Here is an 18905-nt window from a genome sequence, read left to right as displayed (position 1 = left end):
CGGGACAGGGAGAGGGACTGAGGCGCACCGGGACAGGGAGAGGGACTGAGGCGCCCCGGGACAGGGAGAGGGACTGAGGCGCCCCGGGACAGGGAGAGGGACTGAGGCGCACCGGGACAGGGAGAGGGACTGAGGCGTCCCGGGACAGGGAGAGGGACTGAGGCGTCCCGGGACAGGGAGGGGGACTGAGGCGCCCCGGGACAGGGAGGGGGACTGAGGCGCACCGGGACAGGGAGAGGGACTGAGGCGTCCCGGGACAGGGAGAGCGACTGAGGCGTCCCGGGACAGGGAGAGGGACCGAGGCACACCGGGACAGGGAGAGGGACCGAGGCGTCCCAAGACAGGGAGAGGGACTGAGGCGCACCGGGACAGGGAGAGGGACTGAGGCACACCGGGACAGGGAGAGGGACTGAGGCACACCGGGACAGGGAGAGGGACTGAGGCGTCCCGGGACAGGGAGAGCGACTGAGGCGTCCCGGGACAGGGAGAGGGACTGAGGCGCACCGGGACAGGGAGAGGGACTGAGGCGCACCGGGACAGGGAGAGGGACTGAGGCGCACCGGGACAGGGAGAGGGACTGAGGCGTCCCCGGACAGGGAGAGGGACTGAGGCACACCGGGACAGGGAGAGGGACTGAGGCGTCCCGGGACAGGGAGAGGGACTGAGGCACACCGGGACAGGGAGAGGGACTGAGGCGTCCCGGGACAGGGAGAGGGACTGAGGCGTCCCGGGACAGGGAGAGGGACTGAGGCGCACCGGGACAGGGAGAGCGACTGAGGCGTCCCGGGACAGGGAGAGGGACTGAGGCGTCCCGGGACAGGGAGAGGGACTGAGGCGTCCCGGGACAGGGAGAGGGACTGAGGCGCACCGGGACAGGGAGAGGGACTGAGGCGCACCGGGACAGGGAGAGGGACTGAGGCGTCCCGGGACAGTTCCCTTGTGATCGAGCAGCTCTGGGGGAAGAGCTGGGGCTCAGAGGGGCAGCCTGCACTGGGGCCATGTGCGTCGAGCAACCAGAGGCCACTGACTCTCAGGCAGCCCGCGTGATGAATGGCTAACAGCTGGATATTATACATCACAGGATGAAAGCCGTGTCACCCGGCAGGACCCAGCTGCTGGGGACCTGGAGGCCGGGGGAGAGCCCTGCAGAATTATGGTTTATTTTGCTTTTTCAACGCTGCAGGTGTCGAGCTGTATCTCGGGCACCCTCGCTATTATTTGACTTTCAGAACATTTTTGTGATGTACAGTTTTGTTTTGTTTTTGTTCTTTAAATTCAGCAGCCAGGTGCTATTTATTAAGACAACTGTAAATCACAGGGAAAATAAGTTGCCAGATAGGACATCTTTCATCAGACAATCACATCCTGGTTCCCAGTCTAGACAACAAGCAGATCAAACCCCTCTTACAGCCCCCACTGATTTCCTATTCAATACATTTCGCTGTCAGTACTCTTGAGTTTGGAAAAATAGTATTTTGGCACAAATACAGACATGTTTCTTGGAAGCCGAAAGGAAAATATTATCAGGAGGTGTTTATCTAAAAGCTTAAATCTTCTCCCTGAATGACATACACATAAATGCAGAAATTGTATAATGTGCTGTTAAATAGGAGTATAACGTAAAAATAACTGTTCAGTACTGCTATTGAATAAAAAATCTATGCTGAAGGGTGACAAATGACAAACACACATTAACACTTGATGTACGCCTTACAGAAAATCCACACCACAAAGCACAATAAGTTTGAGTTAACATTTTATTAGTGTAATATTGTATTCAGCTGCTCTAATGAACATTTTATTAGCATAATGCAAACACTCTAAATTTTTAGAGTTCTTTTCCGTCTATTAAAAATGACCATGACATTCTGATTGACTTTTGTTCTTTAAAGAAAAATAAGAAAATAGAATTGACAGTACAATTAGGCACACTGTTGACACATACTGTACAATGATATGCACAATTCATTATAATAGATTTATATATATACACACACAGAGGATAAAAAAATCCTGCATCATAGGGGACTTGATGACCTATGGCTGCCTGCCGTTAAATCGGAGTGCATGAAGTGACTTAGGCTGTGAATGCATGTATGACCTTAGCAGAGGGGGCCACTGCCTGATTTAATTAATTACACCTAGTCCAGTAAACTACAGTAACTGAAACACCCTTGATGCAGGACTTTTCAAGACATAATGACAATTGACAATAATGAGCTAAACAGGCCAGAGGGCCTCCTCTCATTTTCCAACTCTCTCATGTATCGATTCGTATATGTTGACATTTTGATAATGCGTCAATATTTTGCCATGTGCTCTTCAGACTCCCCCTGTTGTACATAAGCCATGCTCAGATGAACAAAGTCCATCGCTAATATGTGAGTGTTACAAGGAGTAAATATCAAGACTTATAAAACAAGTCCTTAAATAAAAGTTTATGACAACGGAATGTAAGTCGTTGGCTCCAGAAGACCATTTTTGTTTTTCATTTTAAAACATTGAAATTCTCAAAATACAATTTAAATACACATGCATTAAAGGAACATATTGCACAAAATTACATATTCTATAAAGAACCTAGGCCAAGAACTGAATATTTTTCAAATAACAGGTATTACAATTTTTACACTTTCAAAAAAATGTAGGGGTTTCTCAGGGGTGCCATCTCTGTTTAATTTCTTCTGCTCTGACTGAAAAGATTAAGGCTGAATCTATCTTAATTATACAGTGGCACAGTTATCTGACCTAAGAGCACTCCCTGGTTTAAGCGCTGAACACATCTTACATCCTACAATCACATCTCGAAGGCTAATATATTAAATATAACGTTTATATAGTGCCTTTCATGGTGCATCTGAAGGTGCAGAAATGATTTAGCAGGGCTCAAAACTGATACAAAGGGACATTTTACATCAGAAATAAGTACATTCTACAAGGCATATCTCAATATGCTTATAAAAACTGTAGTATCCTTTCCTCTCCTTTGTCCATTACAAACATTCAAATGCTTTCACAGTCATCTCTGGAAAAGGATGTGATTCAGCTTACTTTGTGATAAGCGCTACTAAGCCTGCTTTTTTCCTACATTACCACAGGATCGTAAATACTCAGTAGCAGGTGAGTTTGCTTTGGTTGTCATATTAATGCTCAGTGAAAAATCAGCAATGTCAAAGGAACATTTAAAGGTACTTATCTCTACTCTTCCTCTCTCCTTCTCAAATGGGCCACTGAGGAAAAGTCTAAAATTCCAGCAGTTTCTCTTCATTGCCCTGTTTTTATTTGGTTATTATTAATTCTTGTGTTTTGTGTGCACAGAGTTAAAACACAGGACAAAACATACAATGCACTTAAAAGCAAACTCTGCCTTTGTAATGACAGTATTCTTTGTACAAATTACAATCCCTTTAAAAAAAAAACATCTTGAGTTATCCCTGTGAAAAGCAACCAGATAAGGAATAAAGGACAGATCTTTAGAGGAATCTACTTTATTTAATTTAATCAAATGGACAACTTTGAAGCAGTGGAAATACTGTACTGTACCACTGAAATTTCTTCCTGTCAAAATGTGGGCCACAAACAGCCCAATAGCCCAATTTAGTTTAAAATATACCATTCTCCAGTTCACATTATCTCAGAACGTTCACCTACATGTTTCTAAGTTATTGGATATTACACATGAATTAAATTATTTTCCCTCCACTTAATCTTCAACATAAAACGTGTTTGTGCTTTCCCCTGAGCTGCTCTGTAGCTTGTCTCTGTGGGGTGTCTGAGGAATTTTCCACAGGGATATCATTTGTCTCCTTCAGAGATATCTTCACTAATATTAGCATTTACAATTGATATCAGTAGCTCTGAAGTGTCCTACAGATTTACAGTTCTTCGATTGGTGAAGACCTGGTGCTTCAGAATATTGCATAACGATAAAATAAATTATCTATGCTACGACGTTATCCGAACAGTGCTTGTGTAAGAATGAAGCTGGGGTGAACTGACACGTCTTGAGCACATCGCTGTCCATGGGTACCTTCACCGCCGATCTCCTGAACTCGTTTCCTGAACTCTCCCAAAGCGTGTCCCAACTGTTCACCTGCTCTGGATGCGGACATTGCAGTGTCTGCAGGGCACAAGCCTTGCGATGATTTTGCTTCGTCACCTTTTTTGCAAGGAGGGGACCTGGGTAGTCTTCAACTTCTGGCTGTACCTCTGCATCCGCTCCGACCGGGAGTGCAGCTTGATAAAGAGCTCGGGAAACTTGTACTGCGGAAACATGGTCTCGAGGAATCCCTCCAGGAAAACGTACACCAGCCTCCTGTTCAGCTGATTGTGCTGGAACATATCAAAGACCCGCAGTATGCCCTTCCTAGTGGTCTCGGCACCAATGATGTGCTTCATCTCGTCTGTAAAATAGAAGACAAGACGGATCAAAGCAAAAAATAAATCCAGGCAAGATAGCAAACGCAACAACTAAAAGGAAAATATGGTCCTCAGATCAGAACAATAAGATCCTAAAATGAAGCTTTATACTACTAGCACACAAGCCTTTATGGGGGAAAAAAAGAAACAAACACAGCTTTGAAAAAAAATGACTAGTATTACAAGGCTACTTTGAGGTTTTAGGTTAAAATATCTTATGAATGAAGTCGTCCTGGAGTAAGGAGTTGCGGTACTGGCCACAGTCTTTAGAGCAGCGGAAGTGGGCTTCTCACCTGGCATGATTCCTAGGAGACAGGTCTTGGCAGCTATTCTGGTTCTCATCCGGATTGCCTTATCCCTGCGGGGGGGAGTTTCCGCTAAAATACCGTTGGGCCAGAAGGCATCTCTGCAGGGAGGATCAACACACACTGAGGAAAGCGGCCTGGCAAAACCAAACAAACAGGCGACTGCAGGGCCGGGCTGGAGTTACCTGAAGCGCTTGACGTAGTCCGCCACTTGCTCCGGAGAGGTCATGAAGTCCACATGGTCGACAATTTTTCTACGGGAAAATCAGATTCAGTCTTGCGGCAGGCATAAGCTCATTCCCTGCTTTATTACACCAAAAACAGCATTTTAATAAAAAAAAAACAAAAAAAACAAATTCAATTGTGAAATAAAAAAAAACTACAGCTGCAGATTTGTTTACTTACACACAAACCATCCCACCACGAGAAAGAGGACCGGAACAGGGATGGTGTGAAAAAACTACACACTGCTTGAGATATGAGTTTCACCTGTTGATTGTATCCCCGTAGGTTGCACGAATTAGTTGCTGGAGCAAGTTCTTAATATTTCTCCGCAACCACTGGTTTCTCTCTTTCAGATCAAAGACCTCATCCATCAGGAGCAGCATGACACGGAGAGGAATGTTGTCATCCACCTTTAATCGCCCAGGAAAAAGACATTCATTTTCGTTGTCTTGTAAGATCCAAAGCAGATTCATATCAAGGAAGTTGTGCATGTCACCACCAAAATAAGTACGGGGGTGTAAAAAAAACCCAGGGTTGAAAATATCAGATAAACAGAATCTCTAAATAAGGTTAAAAAGTAAAGGGAGGATTTTTTTTTAAGGGAAAAGACATTTGTCAGATTGGCTAAACAATAAACTACACAGAGACAGTAGGAATGCTTTGATGTGACAAATAAAAATGTGAAGTGCGGGACAGCTGCAATTTATGACGATGACAAATCTGCATATAATCTGCAGCAATCTTACACGCCTTCGCTCCTTGTTAAGATAAAAGCAACCCTCTCCTTAAAATTCGCATAAACGATCAGTGATGTAATCTAAACAGTGGGAAAATGCCAGCACAGATTCCACTTGAAGCGCTGCTCTCTTTAATGAGAGCTACAGGTATCTGCAGTCAGGTTCCATTCTCCTTTTAAGTCAGAAATGTGAACTCCTAACGCTAATGCCCAGCAATGCACAAGGTTAGTCCTGACAAAAGGGTTGCATACGGCACAATCCAGGGCGCTAGCGCTTACTGAAACGGAGAAGAAATGAGAAATTAATCACTACTTGCATTGTCATCCAGCTGTGCAGAGACCCGACAGTGCTCGGGGTCAATATCCGACTTCTGTATCAAAGGTGGAACCTTAGAGAAAGAAAAGAAAAAGAAAAGAAAAAAAGAAAGACTCACAACTGCACTTTGCATTTTTAGCTGCTTTGGCATTGCTACAATACATGCAAGAGTTTCAAAAGGAGCTACCTTGAAAATGGAGTGTTTTATGTCTTGCCCCAGCCTTTCGGACATTTTTCCCACGTTGTCGGACATTTTTGTCATTCCCTCTGCCAGACTGTCAGGGATGGCCTTGACTGCATTGGAGACATTTCTCATAGAACTGCGCAGAGGGTTCACAAAAGTGTCCATCTGGAGAACACAGCCACCCATACCATCAGTTATTCCATAATAACCCCTGTATTAATTCACTACAATTAATACAATTAAATATTATATCTTTATAAAACCAAAGCACAGATGAATAAGTTGAATGGCTTGCCAAATGTGAGATATTGGCTGCTCAAAGAAATAGATCTACAGCAATTCTGGGCTGCCAAGGTCTTGAAATATATTCAAAGTATTATTACGTTGGTGAGGATTTAATGAAACCTAACTTTAATCATGTTAAGAATGATCTGTGCAATTACGGACTTAACAGACTGCACTCGAATATTTCCCAATCTCCCAAGAATACCAACAATGTGCTGGGCTGCCATTAGGAACATTGGCCTAAACCTTTAAAGAGAAGGTGGCTTTCTAACCACAAATGCCAAAATTTCAGTGAGTAATTCCTGGAACTAATTCAAAGAACAGAGAGTAGTACCTTTCCCTCTCCAATTCTTTTGAGCATCAGATAGTTCTACTGTATTAACCTGTATGACAGTCAGGGATTCCTACAATGTCTTTTCTGTCAACACACCTAGAATATCTTGTGTGCTATACTGATTTTTACCGTTCCTATTTACATAATACATCAGTGAACCACAGAATAAAATGTACAGATGATTTTCCCTGCTTTGTTACTGAGAAACGCACCCAGATAAAATTGCTGGGATGCATGAGCTGATGTCTTCCCTATAGCAAGCCGTCCCAGAGATACTGTCATAGGGAATATATCCCTCACCTCATTAGATCCCAAGATCCCCCTTTTCAAATAGAGCTGCTCACGATTAAACAACAGCAACAATGAAAATGAATATTCCAGGCTGTAGTCAATGGGGCTCACATGCACGATTCACACCCGTAACAGGTGGCAGGGCTGCTGGTAACCCATTCCTTGTTCAGACATAGCAACCCAAGGGCTTCAAAGGTACCAGTCAGGTTCCTCTTGAAGGGCTCTGAGGCTACCCGTGTGGATGAAAGGGAAACAGAGAGGCCTTATTTGGGCTGTTGCAATAAAAATAACTGAGCAGTAGGTGGCAGTCTTACCTTGCGTGCAAAGTCTCCCTTTCCTTTACTGTAGGCTTTGTTATCCAGAAAGTCAGACACATACATTGCAAGAGAAGGACAGGCTTTCATCATCTCTGGATTCAACAGCAGCTAAAAGAAGAAAGCATTTCAGTCCACGAAAACACACACCGAGGCAGACAGAGAAGGTCCAATACAACCAGAAAAGGTCCTTAGCTGTAAACCGCCCTTTACAGAGAGGATAGGAGAGGATACTGCGACAACACAAGGGAAACCCCCCAGCGGACGAAAGGCAGGCAGGTAACCAGTGTGCACCAGTGTGCAGACAGGTCCCGAAAGAAGAAACAGAGAGAGAAACACTTCTTTATTGGACCTTCTCTCTCTGCCTCGGTGTTTGTTTTGCAAACCCAGAGAGACGTGTGCAACCCACCAAAGTGCTTTATTGATAAGTCGGTGCGGTGGCTCTGTGGTTCAGGATCTGAGCCTGTGGCTGGAAGGTTGCCGGTTTATATCCCAGTGCCGGCAGAGGCAAAGAGGCAGAGCAAGGCCCTTTACCCCAGCTGTTCCAGGGGTGCCGTATAAATGGCTGACCCTGCGCTCTGAACTTGTTCTCCATGAGACACACAGACAGGGAGAAAAGCTTGGGCTTCTCTTCCTGTCTGTGTGTCTCATGGAGAGCAAGCTGGGGTATGCGAAAGACAAATTCCTTATGCAATAAATTGTATATGGCCAATAAAGTGATCTGATCTTCCTGACTTGAAACAGCATCACCAGGATGCGGCTGAAGCACTACATGAGGATTTTGCAGGGGTCCAATTCCATCGAATAATTCCAATTCCAGGAAGAAGCACGAGCACAGAGGAAAATCCAAAAGACAAAAAGGTGTGCAAGCTAGAAACTGCAAAATGTACGTTTTAAAAAATGTGACTTAAAATGATTGCCCTGCCAACACCTAACTTTGTTAGTTGAAAAGAAAAAAAAAATGAATGAGAAAAACTAGAAACAAGCTCTCTCATGAGGTGGCCACCAAACTTTTTTTATAGAGACGCACAAAATCATTACCTGCAGGTAGGCATTCAGGTCTTTTTTCCTTTTCTCCAAGAAATCCCTGTCCATGTTGTTGAAGGTCTTTTTCCCCGGGAGTTTTAAAATACTGGTAAGGTTTTCAAACTGGAGGCAAGGCAATAAACATACAGTAATGTTCATTTGCCTCTATGAATGGATGAAATTCTACGTATGACTATAATCTACAGATTACCCCACAAAACAAGGACACATTTCGGAAAAGTAAGGATAATTTTTAAATGTGAGTTCCCCAAATAAGAAAAGTTTTTACAAAAGCACCGGTGACTAATCAGATGCAGAATGCACAGTAATATTTTTTCACATTTTCCATGACTAATATTGCAGCTAACAATTTTTCTTTTTATCTTGAAATCTGTTGCAAAGCAATGCCTTCTGGAGATGTACTGGGCCTGTCCCACTGGGAAGAGAGGCCCCCGGCAGATATCGGACACATGGGATTCTCTCTCTCGGCTGTCTTGAGAACGACTGGGTATCCCCCAGGAGGAACTGGAGACTGCCGCTGGGGAGAAGGCGGTCTGGCCTGCCATGCTCAACCCGTTACCTTATCGACCCTCACCAGAGGTAAGCAGATCGTGAACGAATGAATAATGCGGAAAAGTCAACGAAAGCAGAAAGTAACCTTCACTCGCTGGTCCTCTTTCTCTACTGGAGAACCGCTGTGTGTTCCCATCGCCTCTAGCCAATCGGAGGTCATCATCTTGTATCTATGGCTAAAATTGCCACGGCAACGGGAGAGCACTCCGGGAACCACCAGTATTGGTGGGTATTGCACACCAAGAGGATGTCAGCTGCTACGTAATTAGTATTATTGGTAATTAACTGTCCATTATGGCATTTGAAACCGTACTGAATGTCATGTTATTCCCGTTAAATTCCGTGACTAAAAGCATATAGTCATTTTACAGATGTTCTCAATGTTGTTCGTGTTCAGCTTTTACTTCAATGCACACTAAACATTGTTACTGTCTGCTTTAACACTGCATATAATGCACCGCAGCCTATTTCTGATTACTATTGGTAATAAGGACTCAGAGCTAACGTTCTGGACTTTTTCTGATTGAGCAATCTGAATAAGCACTGAAAGCAGCATCTTATTATCTATGACAAAACCGAAACACACACTTCCCTACACTCCTCTGCACCTCTGGAAAAGAAACCTATGAACGACACATCTTAAAGACGGGGGGGGGGGGGGGGGGGGGGGGGGGCCGACAGAGCAGGACAAACAACTCGGCTCAGAAGCCCCCCCTGAAGCATTTGCCCTCGCGAGCGCGCGCTCTGCCCATACCTGCTCTGTAATGCGCATGTGAAAGTCATGGAAGTCGCTGTAGCGCCGGTAGGTTTTCCAGGTGTCCTCGCTCCCATCGGAATTCCTGCGGAACACGGCGATGGCGTACAGCGCGTACGTCTTCCCGTGGTCGTTGCACACGCCTGCCACGGGGCATAGGGGCGGAAAGGTGAGCAACTGCGCCCAGCGCCAGGGGGCAGGAGGGGGTACGGACACGACGGAGGACCGGGGGGGAGACGCAGAAGAAGCCGGAGGACAACACAGCTCACAGGGGAGATCGGCCAAGTGGCAGATGATTCAGGAACAGTGAAGGGGGCTTAAAATAAGACAGGATGGGAGTCACCCAGGACAGGGGAGCACGTCAGCTTTACGTGGGAGACCTCTGACTAAAAGTGCACACACTGTGCCACACGGAGGAACTCCACAGAGCTTTTCCATTCTGATGACATTTAGCCAACAAAATGTGCCACAAAGGTTTTTCTGAAAAAACATGAACATAGACCTGAACTATGACATCATATATCAGGGCTGTTTTAGATTTGATGATATTATAGTTTTAGTATGGACTACAGGCACCAGACACCCAAACTTCGTGAACCCAATGTGTGTTTTAAATATTTCTCAATAAGGTCCTCTTCATGTCAAACCTAATTTAATCTTCCTGTCAGAGGAAAAAAAATGTTTAAATGTTGCTGTTGATACTCTGAATATCAAATTAAAACAAAGTTTGAATGAACTATTACTTTTAACAATTACTTTTAAAATGAATAATCGGCATAAATGAAAAGGTCAAATGGCTGGTATAAAATCTTGCTATCAAACACATAAAACAAGTCACAAAACAATGCAATGTTTGGGCAGGTGTGAAGAAATATCTCCACTACTTTATCACTGGCTGTGATGCTCAAAATATTTAAAAACAGTCTGAGATTACTGTACTTCACAAGATAGTTATTATCTCTGAATGCGTAATTTATGCAAACATTACCACAATTAATTAGAACATGTAATAATAATTGTAATAATGTTTATTACAATCTTGAAATCTGAACCTGAACAAGAAAATACAGCAAAACTTTAAAGGCTCAATTCTGACATTACTGGGATACATACCAGTGTCAGAAATGTAGGCATGAAATTGCATTGATTCATCTGAGCTTGCATTGGAGAGGTCATCCAGAGACTGAAAAAACAAGAAACATATTGTTCTGTTGATAAAAAAAAAGGTTTGTCCATTTCTAGACTATAAATCATAAACCACTTCACACACACATCTATCCACACATCTTTCGCCAAAGGAGGGAGAGAGACCATTTTGAAAGGTGAATTAAACATGCTAACAAGACACACGCAATCCGTACATTCACACACAGACGGCACACACAGTCTATTGTAAATCCGTCGTAGAATACATTTCAACTACAAAATCTGAATCGCATACCAAAAAATAATTTAGCTAAAACTAGGTAAACGTATCAAATTGAGTGAATTGAGAACAGAAAAAACATAAACCACTGACCCTGGACCTGAACTTTGCTCTGTTTTATGTTAATTGACATTGCAAGCGTTACAACACTCCCATTCTTAGGACATTTAGCTGCACTGCTCTAAAAAGTATTTTTTTCTACAAACAAATGTAATTATAAATGATGATAGCATTATGGCAAATTCAATGGAGCTTTAATTCAATTGCTTTATAAAAAGCTTTGTATTTAATATTGTATTTATCAATATTTTCCTCTTCAAAGCATTACCCTCCTTTTTATAATTCGATCCTAAATTTCGTCTTGCTACACATAAACACATAAATACACAAATAGAACAACCCATTGACCCTAGACTTGACCTTTCGCCTACTCATAGTTTGCTCTGTTTTATGTTATTTGACAACACAAAAGAGCTCTATTATTCAAGCAGGCTTTGCTGCAGACATGGAGTTGAGCCAGAACAAACCAAGCTGCCAAACATTTTAACACCTGCACAAGCAGTGTAGACTCTAACCAGCATTAAAAACGAGACAAACATGAACAGTTACCTCAAAAACGAAAAAATCAAACCACTTGTGCTGGAAGAAAAATGCTACATTCCAATTACACATAAACAAACATAACTGCACAGTTTCCAGCTATAACACACAAGGTATAATTTACAATAAATGTTTTATATCTGAACACTACACACAGCATAACACACCTGTATTGTATTGTTAGGAGACACCAAAACAAATGTGAGACCATCTTCATTAACCTAATTTTTTATAACCCTGCAAACGTTGACTGGATTATGTAGATAATGGACATTATTTCAGACAAATTTAAAAAGTCATACATACCAAATTTATACTTCCTGTTGGAGATCCATTAAATGATTCTATGAAGGTAAAAAAAAGTATCTTTAGCAAAGGTTGTATGAAAAACAATAACATATAAGGTCATACTTCAGACAAAAAGAATTGCATGACAAAACAAAGAAAAATGATCAACCCATGGCAAACAACCAATATCCCTTTCTACTATCCCTGTGAGGACTCCAACTAAAACATCTCAACAAATTGTATGCTGCACCTGCAGCTAATACAGAATAGGTTATTCATACACTGGAGAGCAATTAATCTGAGGTCTAAGGCCATATTTTCAAATGAATCTGTCTAGCAAACATTAAGTGGAACAGAAAAAGAAAAGAGATAATAGTACAGCAAACTGAAAGAACACAGCAGTAAATCACGATGGAAATGTTACACACTGAGTCTTGCAGACAAGCATCTAAAATTCACTCTCCTTGGGGATCATTTTTAAAATAGCACTGAACATTCCTCAGAAGTTTTAAAGATAGTGAGAAGTTGTTATATTTGAATTTCGTTCTTTAAAAAATTTACCTCTATGGTGGAAAAATGTATTCTTGATAACAAAAGTTTCCCTACTTATCACAGCGTTACCTTCATTACAATTTACTATTAAGAATAATCCATCAGTATCAAATAGCCTTCATGGGTATTGGATACCGGTATTCTGACAGAAAACGGAATATTAAAAATTACAATTTTTAATGAAATATTCAGAAGAAAATACACCGTAGTGTAAGAGTCCGTTGTACAGGACAATTGATATTATAAGCTCAAAAACATCTCAACAAAGGTCAGCCGTTTCAAATGAGAAGAAAATGACAAAAAGATAATATAGGCCTATACAACGTTTCTTTCAGAAAGAAAGTTTTTTTTTGTAAATCTGGAAGGGATAATGCTTTATTAACAGATTTTAACGCGTTTCTGTAAAATCCAGAAGGAATTAAGGCTAAGGCGTATTTTAGCCATAAGAGGGCACTAAAACACTGTTATATGAGAAGTGTATGGAGTATTTCCTTTTCTGCTTTTTTTTCTATGATTTATTTAACAAGAATCTGCTCTTGTTCATATTGCCTTAAAATCTACAGCTGTCACGCCTGTATTAAAACACCTGGCTAGTACCCAACAGAACATAGCAACTACTGTAACATCCTATTTCTGGTTTATTTATTGATTAAAACTGTATTACCTGTAAACATTTTTATTTTACAGGAGTCGTCACACTAAACTTTAGATCTATTCAACTGCATACAGTATATAAATAGATATTAGGGAGATAAAAACCACAAAATATTCACTTGTACAACTATTATTGTTCTTTGAAAAGTGCAAATCAAGCATGTCTGCTTTTCTTTTACTTCTACAGAGAAATGCAAATTGAATCACAGAACGTTATTTTTATTTTCCTACATAACATCATTACAAGGCCCTTGTAACTGTGTTAAAAAATCTCCTTTACGAGATTCTGATAAGCACCCGGTGCTGACTGCACAGTTCTTGCACTTTCTGTGCAAAGCCCCGCCTCTGTCCAACAAGATCTGTGACATCATCGAAGAGGGGCACTGCGATTGGACAGAGGCAGAGAACCATAGAGTGTCGCGCATGCAAGACTGGTTGATACATCACAAAGCGCCCCCGCGTCAGCGAATGGATCTTGGCCGATGGTCCTGACCCAGTGGCCCACGAGCCGTACATTCGACACCCCTGTTTTACACAGCGCGTGATCACACCTTTTGCATGTAGCACATGTATTCTGCTGGAGACTGCGACTGTCAACATTTTTTAAATCACATTTCCAGACACGTCTTATACAATAGCTAGGCCTCCTCTTTTCTGTAACCTTCCATTATACTCCCCCTGAGTCGGAAGCTCTGGACTCAGTTTTGAATTCAAGGGCAGATTTCTCTAGTTATTGGGGACCACCTTTTCATCAGGGCATACACTGTCAAGTTATGTTTTCTGAGCCGAAGTTTCTTGAATTTCGAAGTCGGAACAACAGCGACCACTGGGAGATCAGAACAGAGAAAACGGGACCTATTGGAGCTGGCTTTCAGATGTCTGGGAAGCCCCTTCGGTTTAGCTCCGTATCAGTGGCTCAGAGCCCACGTCTACTGAGACACTTGAGAAAAAACAAACCTTCACAAGTCTGAGATATTCTGTTAGTTTGGGAATGAGGAGAAGCCAAATAACTTGACATGCACGTATCACAGGCCAGTAAAAAACTACTTCCAGTCTTCGGCTGACCCAAGCCAGATGATGATACAGACCTAACTCTGACTGGGATCAATTAACGAATTAACGACCAAAGGCCGAATGACCTCCTCTCGTTCATAACCTTTCTCAGGCTCTTCTTACGATCTTCTGAGCACGCACAGTAATCTTCCAGCTTCTCATGCCACGGAACTACACGGCTCTTCTTCTTCACCTTTTTCTTTTACGATAGGTGACATTTGCACGTTGAGCACGCCGGAGATTGAATTTCTAGTCCTGACGTTCTAGTCCGGACCCGTTTTAAGCCTAACAAACAACATACCTTTACTACCATTTGAATGCGATTGCACCCTGACCTCAACTAGCTGAGGCTGGCCTGGTTTTCACAGCTGCACGCTCCTAGAACAATGATACAGGATTTGCTTGATGCAGAGAGATAGATAATTAAACAATAATAATTCACAGTCTGAAAACAAACGCTTTTAGGGGGGGCAGTGTTTCATTCAGAATAACAGGGAGCCATTTCCAGCTGCTTCAGCGGGACCCGGAAGCCAGCTTACCCCCATCTCCATCTTCGGACCCTTTGAAGCTGGGCTCTTTCAGCATGTCGAGCTCTGCCAGCATCCGCACATACAGGGGGTGCTGCTTGAAGGAGGGGTAGAACCGCTCGTCCCGCAGCATCATGTCGTAGACCTGTACATCACGACAAACGGGGGGGCGGCAATAAGAGGGGATAGCAGCACAAGCACGAGCGGTTTCGGGTGAATACGGACAACTGCTCTCTACTCTTTACCCATCAACAGCCTTTACTTACTTCGTCAGCAGCCCTGTCACCCTGCACCTCACTGCAGCTCAGCAGGTGTGAGCCTGGTCAGTACCTGGAGGGGAGACCTCCTGGGAAAAACCAAGGTTGCTGCTGGAAGAGGTGTTAGTGGGGCCAGCAGGGGGCACTCACCCTGCAGTCTGTGTGGGTCCTAATGCCCCAGTATAGTGACGGGGGACACTATACTGTAAAACAGGCGCCTTCTTTCGGGTGAGACGTAAAACCGAGGTCCTGACTCTCTGTGGTCACGAAAAATACCAGGGCATTTCTCAAAAATAGTTGGGGTGTCACCCTGGCAATCTTGGCCAAACTTCCCATTGGCCTTTAACAATCACGTCCTCCTAATAATCCCCCTCTCTGAAATGGCTTCATCACTCTGCTCTCCTCTCCACTGAGAGATGGTGTCTGGGGAGTGTACTGGTGCATCATCTAGGTGGGGCTGCACACTGGTGGTGGTGGACGGGAGTGGAGTGTCCAGAAAAACGCTATATAAGTGTAAGCAATTATAATTAATTATTAATAAAGCTCATCTGCCAGCTCCCCCCGTTACATTTCAACCAGTAGAAAGACTCTGTGGAACAAAACGACATACTGTAGTGACATCCTGTACACAGGTGCCGTTGACAGCTCAGGCTCTGCCTACGTTTTGAGGGAAATCAGCCAGACCGTAAAGATCCTCAGAATCTCAGAACCTTAAAGATACAGATCGATCTCAGTCTTCAAATCTACGAATCCTCAGACTCTCCTGGATGTGTGTGGGGGGGGTGGTGCCAGAGGTAAGCAGAAAACATAGTCAAAACTACATCCCACAGATTGACAGAGGTGATTTTTCTGATGCACTGTAGCCCCCCCAGCGGCCCCTACCGCACTGTTTCTGACCTGCTCCGGCCCCGACCGCAAGGCACTGAGCCCACATGCAGAGGAGGAGGCTCGACACAAGCATCCTTAAAAGCGACCTTCCTATCCTCAAGCACTTCTCTCCCTGCAAGTCTCGCGGTAGATGCAAAAGTCAGAGTTCGTCGCATTTAACACACTTAACCTACCTTTCTTTGAATTTCATCAAAGATATCAGGCGTGGGGTCCTCCGTGTTCAGTTTTTCAGCCAACCTCTGAACCAAAATTTCATCGACCTGAACTCGAGGGGAAGCCTAAAATTAGACAATAACAGAACATCAAGCCCTGATTGTATGGTAATGGATGGTGAAGGTTGCACTTTCGTGCTGTGTCAAGACTGAGGCAAACATTAATTCACTTCAAGTCATCATCTTCAGTTCCATTTTAGTAAGCACAGCACGTCTAGCTCTCACGCCCCAGTTCCAAGGACACTGATATCCATTAACGAAGCCATGGGGAGCTGGAAGCATCACATACCTGTCAAGAGCACAGGCGGACGCTTATCCTATACGAGGTCACGGATTGTTATTCAAGTTTTATTTTATACAGCGCCTTACATGGCACTTCATCCCAAGGCTCTGTACAACACAACAAACAAAGGTGTGCTGCAGCTGTAAACCTCGTGCATACGTATTCCTTTATCGGCGTTAACTGCTGTGTCAAGACTGAAGAAGCATTCAAAATCCTCAAAGGAACTGACGAAACTAACCAGCAGCTCTTTTCGGAATGAAAAGCCAACCTGAGGGGGACATTGAAGTGCACTAAAAAACCCGCGCCGGAGGCGTTCGTTACGCGGAGAGTAAGTGGGAGTGTGAAACGAGTTGGCCAGCCATGCTGTTGAAGCCGATAGCCTGGCTCCTTTCAACAAACAGCCGGACGACATCCTGGGATCAATTACATACTAACTACAAAATGGGCCAGACAGGCTGAATGACCTCCTCTCGTTTCGTAACGAATCTTATGTCCTCCTTACATTCTTAGCAACATGCAGAGTGAATTCCCCACATTCTCCTGCAATGGAACTATGTGGCTTTCAGACACTGACTGGTATGAACCATTTTTTTAGGAATCGCCTTTTGTTTTATGTCACGGGACGTGCATTTACCAGTCAGGAAACCGCGGACTGAAACCTGGTACTTTAACAGTTAATATCCAGGAAGCCACGTGTTGTGGCCGAGGGTCGCTGGGCCGCGGCGGCGGGGCAGGGCCCAGGACTGCTCTTGCCCCAGACAGAGCCGCTCTTGGACGGAGCAAGAAAAACTGCAGAGGAAAAGAAGTAGCTGTGAAAGGCCTGTGCCGCTCGGGATGATCCACCTTGTCGGACAGGTACTGGTCGTACACGCCGAGCGCGGCCGCCTTCAGCAAGCCCTTGGTTTGGCTGGTCTGCCTCTTCCCATCCTTCTGCCAGCTCTGCAGGACCTCCAGCTGCTGCTGGGCCGTGACCCGGTACCCCTCCACCGTCAGCCAGAAGAACAGGTCCGCCTGCCCGCCCGTCTGCTGCATGTAATCTGCGAAAGACATTCGCCTCTGAGCCGCCGCCTCTTGTCACTCCTGCAGCTCCACCGGCCCCAAGCCGTTTCGCACGTCTCGAACACGGACATGAGCATCAGAAAGCCCACAGAGCACTTCAAGCCCCAGTGCTAAAGTCCAGTTTGATCCAGGTGGCCTCGAGACCTCTGTACACTGTTGCCACACTATGTCGCGAGCCTCTTCCAGCGCCGCAACCCACATACCACGAGAACTGGCCCTATCACTCTATTTTCCATGCCATCGCATCATTCACAAAGTGAATCTCTTGAAGCCAACGTTTCAGCTGTCCTTTCCCAGTTAACTAACCCACCAGTCGGCTGCAGTTAAAAAAAACACAGTAATAAAATAAATCTGTCTGCACTGTACGGCAAAACAACTTTGGAATGCAGGCTATAAATAAAACACAGGAAGGAACTTAGTTCAGTCACTGCAGCAAGACACAAACACACAGTCTGGGTCTCGTGCTTTCCCCACCTTCCTCATTCCTGTCCAAAACCAAGGAATAGGAGTCCCCAGCTCTGTCACTTCCAATATGCAGTGATCATCCTTCCAGTTTTCCTCCCAAACAGACTGTTTTTCATATTAATGCTCTCAGTGTTGCCACACACCCATCTGCATCTCAGCAGGTGGCTGGCCAATCATTCTTCTAGGGCTTAGCAGTATGTGTTTTAAATCAGCCAACATAAGTACATTATGATTAGAATTTATAGTAAGGTAGTAAATGAAGATGGTTTGCCCAGCACTTTTTAAAGTCTGTTTCTAATAAGATACTGGTGTGGAAATTTAACTGTGACACTAACCTTCAAAACAGAATACAAACAGAACAGAGCTACAACCACTAAATTCTAGGTTTCATCATCTCCAGCATTTTTGAGGAGTTCATTTTTACAATGCCCCAGAGCAGAATAGGCTCACGTTTCATAATGTAACCACACATTTTTCCAGGTTAAAGCCTGTGCTGAATTCACACATCAACAGTTGTAACAAAAACTGAGGGGTTTTAAAAACTATCTAACCAAAAGTGCAAAGGTAGTATTCTTCTCTGTGCACACTAGCAAACTATATGTTCAAGCAGGACAATCTCGTTGTTCAGCGCTGCACAATAAAAAGGCAGGTGTTCATGGTCCCGAACACTTGGCAGGAAGATGCACATTCAGTGCTGTAAAAAACATATTTCAAATACTTACCCATGAAGAACTGAAGTGCAATGTTGTGCACTAAGATATGCTCCAGAGGAATTATGCAGAGTTTCCCAAAGTTTGCAGCAAGTTTAAAAGTGTCTAATTCCTACAAAAAAACAAAGAAAAAAACTCTTTATAATGTAGTGCATTCATTAAAAAACAG

At 43.8% G+C, this 18905-nt stretch overlaps 1 protein-coding gene across 5 annotated transcripts in view; it reads right to left on the bottom strand.

The window, feature by feature from the left end:
• Nucleotides 1–1739: 1739 nt before the first annotated feature.
• The window catches only part of snx13 (sorting nexin 13), a 45067-nt gene continuing 27901 nt past the window's right edge, over nt 1740–18905 (bottom strand). For all 5 annotated transcript variants that reach the window (XM_069194735.1, XM_069194737.1, XM_069194738.1 and 2 more), the window contains 15 exons: nt 18749–18848; nt 17346–17539; nt 16181–16285; nt 14875–15007; nt 12095–12132; nt 10876–10945; nt 9763–9905; nt 8451–8558; nt 7410–7520; nt 6189–6350; nt 6003–6074; nt 5214–5359; nt 4910–4978; nt 4713–4825; nt 1740–4403 (listed from right to left, as the gene is read on the bottom strand). In XM_069194735.1, the coding sequence (XP_069050836.1) occupies nt 4156–4403; nt 4713–4825; nt 4910–4978; nt 5214–5359; nt 6003–6074; nt 6189–6350; nt 7410–7520; nt 8451–8558; nt 9763–9905; nt 10876–10945; nt 12095–12132; nt 14875–15007; nt 16181–16285; nt 17346–17539; nt 18749–18848 (1812 nt within the window). In that variant the 3' untranslated portion in view covers nt 1740–4155. The remainder of the gene's footprint in view (nt 4404–4712; nt 4826–4909; nt 4979–5213; nt 5360–6002; nt 6075–6188; nt 6351–7409; nt 7521–8450; nt 8559–9762; nt 9906–10875; nt 10946–12094; nt 12133–14874; nt 15008–16180; nt 16286–17345; nt 17540–18748; nt 18849–18905) is intronic.

Source organism: Lepisosteus oculatus, chromosome 10, assembly GCF_040954835.1.
Source record: "Lepisosteus oculatus isolate fLepOcu1 chromosome 10, fLepOcu1.hap2, whole genome shotgun sequence".
Classification (NCBI taxonomy): domain Eukaryota; kingdom Metazoa; phylum Chordata; class Actinopteri; order Semionotiformes; family Lepisosteidae; genus Lepisosteus; species Lepisosteus oculatus.
Note: the sequence above shows the minus strand (reverse complement) of the source record. Positions and strands in the feature narration are given on the sequence as shown.